This window comes from Cicer arietinum, chromosome 6 (assembly GCF_000331145.2).
Source record: "Cicer arietinum cultivar CDC Frontier isolate Library 1 chromosome 6, Cicar.CDCFrontier_v2.0, whole genome shotgun sequence".
NCBI lineage: Eukaryota > Viridiplantae > Streptophyta > Magnoliopsida > Fabales > Fabaceae > Cicer > Cicer arietinum.
Window position 1 is genome coordinate 6,573,900 of NC_021165.2, and position 8,162 is coordinate 6,582,061.

At 25.6% G+C, this 8,162-nt stretch overlaps 2 protein-coding genes across 2 annotated transcripts; both read right to left on the bottom strand.

The window, feature by feature from the left end:
* Nucleotides 1-3,165: 3,165 nt before the first annotated feature.
* On the bottom strand, nt 3,166-3,549 carry LOC101511141 (S-protein homolog 29-like). The gene has a single exon (XM_004503859.4). It carries the CDS (start codon nt 3,547-3,549, stop codon nt 3,166-3,168), a length of 384 nt encoding a protein of 127 aa, XP_004503916.2.
* Nucleotides 3,550-7,784: 4,235 nt separating this feature from the next.
* Nucleotides 7,785-8,162, bottom strand: LOC101511452 (S-protein homolog 29-like). The gene has a single exon (XM_004503860.1). It carries the CDS (start codon nt 8,160-8,162, stop codon nt 7,785-7,787), a length of 378 nt encoding a protein of 125 aa, XP_004503917.1.

Genomic DNA, 8,162 nt, shown 5'->3' on the forward strand with positions numbered 1-8,162 from the left:
ATAATAATAATAATAATAATAATAATAATAATAATAATAATAATAATAATAATAATAATAATAATAAATAATAATAATAATAATAATGTAGGAGCACATATTATTGCTAATGGTATTTCTGAGTTACGAAAAACTTTTGAGAATTGTCTTGAAAAAAGTTCAAAACGATTAGGTAAAGCTATAAATAATCTAGGTGTTGGTAAAGATGTGTTTGATGATTAAAGAAATATTATGAATGAGTGAAAAAAATGCAGCTAACAGAGCAAAAACATTTTACTATAGTAGACAAAATATTATTTGTGTCACATCGCTTGCACATATTTTGGAGTTGTGATGATGTTGATCGTGTTGCATTTATTAAATCGTTGATCTACTAGTTCTATTATTATACTTGACTGTCCTTATCTAACTTCGATACATTTTACTTTTGTTGGTTTATTTTGTATGATTTGATGAAACATGACTGTCCTTATCTACTAGATATTATAAATTAATCTTATCAGATTTGTTATCATGTGCACATCAAACACATGATTTAATAACTTATTATCATGTACATATTAAATCCGTCTTTATCATACTCCTTATGATCCTATCATGTCTCTATGGACATTAGTGTTAGTAATGCTATTTCTAATACATTGGATAAAACCACAACCACAAAGACCTTTCTAATATATGGCTATAAGGATTTTTAACTTTTGCAATTAATTGAGTAAAATAAACTTTTTGCAATTAATTATCATTTTGTATGCATATTTAAACTTATTTGAATAATAATAATAATTAAGGTCTTATAATCTGTCTTCACTTGCAAGACTTAATTAGTTTTGGGTAAAAAAAAATGTTAGTCTATTAGATATGAAATCTTTATCTTGAATACCAAATTTTAAATTTAATCTTTTTGACATTTTTGTTTTTTGTCTAGATTTTTGACAAAATCTTTAAACAACAATTTATCGTGATTTTAGGTGGTGCCCTTCGAATAGCAAGTTAGATTGCATGCAACCCAACTATGAAGTGGTAAGTGAAAAAATAAGAGAGATTGATTCATTTTCTCCTAGACGTGTTGATGATCTTGGTTTTAATTAGTGTTAGTATTGACCATTGTTGCAACCCCAGAGATCTAAGAATGAGTTGATTGGAGCATTAAGGCAACAATTGTGCGCATTCAAAATATTGTTCATTTATATATAAAACTATCTTTGATATTAACAGCTCTATTTTTAAAACAAGGGACTACATTAATTAAACCTGATCAACAAACGTTATGAATAGCAACAATTATATGACTCTTGCTCTTAACTTGTTCCTTTGTAGTGCCAACATTTATCCATTTGAATATGTGCTATATCAATTTTATCTTTAAAATTTTAGTTAAAGAGATAAGCATAATAATAGAGATATATTAGCATTAAAAAAATTAAAATTAATGTTGGCACACTACAATTTTAAGACTTTTTTTGTCATATTAACTCATTCGTGTTTTGTGGCTTGTTTAAGTTGAGTGAGTATGTAGATGATAAAGAGGACTACATCTACATAATATTGGATGATAAGAGAAATCAACTTCTACAAGTATCAATAACATTGAACACAATAAACATGATAACCAATGCGGGTATTGTGGTTGTTGGATTGTTTAGTATGAATATTCACATTGATCTCTTCGATGGCCAACATCGCCAATTTTGGGCCGCAACGGCTGGCACACTCATAGGTTGTGTATTGCTATTCCTTTTTACTGTTTGGTGGGTTAAAAAAAGATATTTGTTCTCTCAATATAGGGGAATCACATGTAAATCATTTAGACTATTAGTAGTAATTCATGTGTACATAATTAGAAGGAGAAATTTGCTCCATTATTTGCTTTTTGTTTTACCATAGACCTTGTTTAGTATTAAGGTTTAATAGTTTTTATCATTTCTTTCATCTACATGTGAACTATTACAGTTATTCATTATCTGATTAGTATTTTTACTATGTGAATTATTGTAAGTCTTACATGCTACTATTCGAAAATATTGTGGAAAATTGTAAAGTATTCTCAACCACAAAAAATGTATTTTGTTTGATAATACACGCAGATACCAATACCTCGTTTCAACCCCCAACTTATAATTTTGAAGAAAACTCGCATTTATACTCGATCAAAACATAAATTTCTTGTTAAAGTTTGGATAAATTTGAACAATAGCTGTAGCGTAGGTTAGGTTGTCACATGGCTACAAAGATAACACATGTCTAGAACGGTCTAGTAGTATTAATTGATTTTCACCCACTATCAAATTACCTAGTTGTTGTTTAAATATTTTAAAACAAACGGAGTGGAAAAAAATAAATTAAATGAAATAAAACAGTAGAATCAAGGGTGTGCAAAATATATGATTAATTCGATTATATTGATAGATACACGAAGAAAAACAAACCATTTAAATGATTCATGAATTAAACTACATATTTAAAACAAATCACTTAATCAAACTTAATTCAAAAACTTTATAAAACTCAATTAACATTTTATTTTTCTTAGAAAAGTGTTGAAATTTGTTTTTCTCGAAAATTATTTTTTTCAAAAAAAAAATTATTATTATTTTTGGTAAATTTGAGAAAAAAATCGAATATATTTTTTTCCTATAAAGTTATTGATTTTTTATTTGAAAATTAATCAAACTTTTTTTATCAGAAATATTTTTCTTTTATTTTTCTTGAAATTCTTTTGTCAAAAGAATTTTGACTTTTAAAAGAAAAAAAATATTTGTAACTATTTATCTCGAAAAAAAGTTTTATTAGAAAACATTTACATCTATTTTTTAGAAAAAAAATCAATTTTTTTTCAAATTTTTTTTTCTGAATAACTAATTCAAAATTAAATTTACTAAAAAGTTATTCAAAATATTAAAATATTTTATATTTATATATCAATTTCAAACCAGTTAACGAACTTGTTTTTACACCATGAATACCTCTAAGTGGAATGAGGGGAATTTGAATATTTTTATGATGGGACAAAATAAATAAATAAACTCACTTCGTATCTCTCAAATAGAAAGAAAAGAAAAGCAAAGATAAATAGTAGGAGGAAAATGGATTTCATTATTCTTCATATTACATAATTTGAAATGTAGACTCATACAACATTAGTAAAATTAAAATTAAAATAGATCAATTCCAAGGGTAACGTCTTTCCCAGGTGCTTTTAAACTGATTATAAAAATAGGCTCCATCTGAACTAATACCACGCCAACATTTATCTGTGCATACTGCTACGTCCTTTGCAGCATCATAAATTACAATGTTCTTTTGTGGAATATTGTTCCATGTAACGGAACACCAATATTTGGTATTTGTATTGGGTTGGAAAGACCATTCTATGTATTGTCCACTGTGAAGTACTTTTGCACCAAGATCTTTAGTTGATGATTTACAATGGAGAGTGAGAATGGTGTCAACTGGCAAATCATTTTCAACACGCACCGTTGTTATTGTTGCCTTCACGCTTGTGATCATCAATACAACAACAATAGCCAACACATTATTCATCATCATTTTTTTTACTCAACTCTACACAATTTTAAAAATCAAGCTTTATGCATTACCGTATACTCTAAATTGTGTATTTATAAGCCATGGTCAACAATTTTGTATGGTATGCAATAATTTTTGTGATTTACTTCTTTCTAAAATAATACTTTGGTCAAACGTTTTACCTCTTTAATTGACCGTTGAAGCTTCTTTTGTAGTTAATTATATCGTTGTTGAATAATATTGTTTTTTTATAGTAAAAGTTTATTGTAGCATATCAAGTAAAATATCTATGGTATAATAAAAAATCGATATTAATTTTTTTTATTAATATTTCTTTTAATTTGATTACATATATATATATATATATGTATATATATAAATTAAATTCTAAATAATTTCTTTAACTCTTATTAATACATGTATTTATTTATTTAGTTTTCATTATAATTATATTAATGATTGAAATTTAGAATTTTAACAATAACAAAATTTCCAGATCAATCGTGTTGCACACTCAATCAACTTCCTTAATCTTCCTCTTCTCATAATAAATGAAATATTAATTTCAATTAATGGAAATAGAAAAAAGAAATTAATAATAATAATAATAATAATAATAATAATAATAATAATAATAATAATAATAATACATTTTGATTATGAGACACACAGAGTACAAAAGGTCATTGAGATCCACTTATATCATTGATGACTTGCCATATCTATTGATTGTAGAATTTCATACTTAATTTTCATGTTGACAAAAATTCAAACTATTTTTAACAATTGAAAATTGACGAATTTATGTTTTAAATATAGTTTTAATATATCAATATAAATTTTTATTAACTTTTAATCAATAATAGTTTATTATAGTAATAGAAATATTTTTCTATTAATTGACTTTTTAATCTTAACTATCTTAATGTCACACATATAAGAAAGAGAAATGTACTATGCACCCCACTTTAACTTCCTACCCCCATTTCAAATGAAAATATTATTATGACCTTTAAAAAAATTAACCACTTCATTATTTACCCATTTTTCGAAACTTCCAAAATTTACATTATCATTCCAAAATTTTCAAACTTTCGAAATATAAAAAAGTGATTTTTTTTGTACGTTTTTTAAACTTTTGATAAACACGAAAGTTTTGAAACGTAATTTTCTAGAATATTTTGACATTTTCAAATCTTTTGATAAATATGAAATTTTCAAAATTAATTTTTCTAGAATTGATCAAAAATTTCGAAACTTTTGAAACTTCTGAAATAGTCGAAACTTCCAAAATAGAAAATTTCAGAATTTTTGAAACTTTCAAAACTTCCGAAATAGAAAATTACTGGATTTTCGAAACTTTCGAACAATTCAAAACTTTCGAAATAAGAAAATTTTGAAATTTTCTATATTTGAAAACTTTCGAAATTTTTCAAATTTGGAAACTTTCGAAATTTTTAGATTTGGAAACTTTCGAAAATTTTCCAGATTTGGAAATATCCAAAAATTTGAAACTTCCGAAAAAATTCAAAAAATTTAGAGTTTTCTATTTCGAAAGTTTTAAATATTTCGAATTTTTTTAAAATTTTGAATATTTTAAAATTTTGTTTAATTAAAAGGATAAAATTAAATTTCTATAAAAATAGGGGAGTAAAAAGTTAAAGTAGGGGGTGCAGAGTAGATTTCTCTATAAGAAAATATGTGTTATGTTGAGATCCAAGAAAATATCTCCGTTAACCGTAATCATCCATCCAAATGGAATTTTTTCTACGACACTTTTATACACTCCTCATTACTACAAAATCTTCCATCTTATTAATTTTTATTCAAAAAAATATAATTCATAAGAAATATATACTTGACAAAACGTAGAATTTAATATGATATGAAAGGATTATTTTTAGAATTTGTCTGTAAATATACTTTCAGACATTGAAAATATTAGATTTCTATTGAACAATACAAAATTCTATTACAAAACATATGGTGCTCAAACAGGAATATAGAGTTCTGAATTTTTGCAAATTTTTTTAAACATGTTTACAAAAATTCGATCCATTTTTTTTTAATTAATTAAACGTGTTTACAAAAGTTTAACCAACATTTTTTATAACTTTTTGATCAATGTTGAATTTAACACAAATTATATGACTCTTGCTCTTAATTTGTTCCTTTGTAGTGATTATTCAAGATCGGTTAAAGACAAGTCTTATGGTATTAAGCCTGATGTTGAGGAATTGGAGATGCTTTTAGAAAGCATATTTTGCACATATAAATGGAATCTTGCACAAATTGACCAGTTTAAGTAACATTTATCCATTTGAATATGTGCTATATCAATTTTATCTTTAAAATTTTAGTTAAAGAGATAAGCTTAATAATAGAGAGAGAGATATGAGCATTAAAAAAATTAACATTAATGTTGACACACTACCATTTTAAGACTTTTTGTGTCATTCATTCACAAATCATTATTGGTATAATTTTTAAGATAAATATAATTTAAATTAAATATTTTTTATCTAACAATTTCTATTGATTGACGGTAAAAAAATCTTTTCATTTTCAAATTTCTTATGTTTCGTATTAACTAATTCGTGTTTTGTGGCTTGTTTAAGTTGAGTGAGTATGTAGATGATACAGATGATACAGGTGACTACATCAACATAATGTTGGATGATAAGAGAAATCAACTTCTACAAGTATCAATAACATTGAACACAATAAACATGATAGCCAATGCGGGTATTGTGGTTGTTGGATTGTTTGGTATGAATATTCACATTGATCTCTTCGATGGCCAACCTCGTCAATTTTGGGCCGCAACTACTGGCACACTCGTATGTTGTGTATTGTTATTCCTTATTTCTATTTGGTGGAGTAAAATATATATATTTGCTCTCTCAATAGAGTGAAATCACATGTAAATCATTTAGACTATTAGTAGTAATTCATGTGTACATGATTAGAAGGAGAAACTTGCTCCATTATTTGCATTTTGCTTTACCATAGACCTTGTTTAGTATTAAGGTTTAATAGTTTTTGTCATTTCTTTCATCTACGTGTGAACAATTTCAGTTATTGATTCTCTGTTTAGTATTTTTATTATGTGAATTATTTTAAGTCTTACATGCTACTATTTGAAAATATCGTGGAAAATCGTGTAGTATTCTCAACCACCAAAATTGTATTTTGTTTGATAATACACGCATATATCAGTACATCCACCCCCAACTTATAATTTTGAAGAAAACTTGCATTTATACTCGATCAAAACATAAATTTCTTGTTAAAGTTTGGATAAATTTGAACAATAGCTGTAGCGTAGGTTAGGTTGTCACATGGCTACAGAGATAACACATGTCTAGAACGGTCTAGTAGTATTAATTGATTTTTGCCCACCACCAAATTACCTAGTTATTGTTTAAATATTTTAAAACAAACAAAGTGGAACAAAATAAATTAAATGGAATAAAACTTAGTAGAATAAAGGGTGTGCAAAATATATGGTTAATTGAACTATATTGATAGATACACGAAGAAAAATAAACCAATTAAATGATTCATAAATTGAACTACATATTTAAAACAAACCACTTGATCAAACTTAATTCAATAACTTTTTAAAACTCAATTAAGATTTTTTTTTTTAGAAAAGTTTTGAAATTTGTTTTTCTCAAAACTTAATTTTTTCAAAAAAAAATTGAGAAAAAATCGAAAATATTTTTTTCCTATAAAATTATTGATTTTTATTTGAAAACTAATCAAACCTTTTTCTCAAAAAAATTTTTAACTGAAATTTTTTTGTCGAAAGAATTTTGACTTTAAAAAAAATAATTTAAACTATTTATGTCGAAAATAAGTTTTATCAAAAAATATTTACATCTATTTTTTTAGAAAAAATTCATAATAAAATTCGAAGAATTAATTCAAAACCAATTTTAGTAAAAAGTTGTTCAAAATATTAAAATGTTTTATATTTATAAATCAATTTCAAACTAGTTCAGAACTTACTTTTGCACCATAAATACCTCTAAGTGGAATGAGGGAAAGTTGAATATTTTATGATGGGGCAAAATAAATAAATAACTTTTCACTTCATATCTCTCAAATTGAAAGAAAAGAAAAGTGAAGATAAGTAGTAGAAGGAGGAAAATGGATTTCATTATCTTTCAAATTATTTCATCATATTACATCATTTGAATCATTTGAATGGTAGACTCATACAACATTAGTAAAATTAAAGTTAAAATAGATTAATTCCAACGGTAACGTTTTTGCCAGGTGCTTTTAAACTGATTATAAAAATAGGCTCCTTCTGGACTAATACCACGCCAACATTTATCTGTGCATACTGCTACATCCTTTGCAGCATCATAAATTACAATGTTGTTTTGTGGAATATTGTTCCATGTAATGGAACACCAATATTTAGTATTTCTATTGGGTTGAAAAGACCATTCTATGTAATGTCCACTGTGAAGTACTTTTGCACCAAGATCTTTGGTTGATGATTTACAATGGAGAGTGAGAATGGTGTCAACTGGCAAATCATTTTCAACACGCACCGTTGTTATTGTTGCCTTCACGCTTGTGATCATCAATACAAGAACAATAGCCAACACATTATTCAT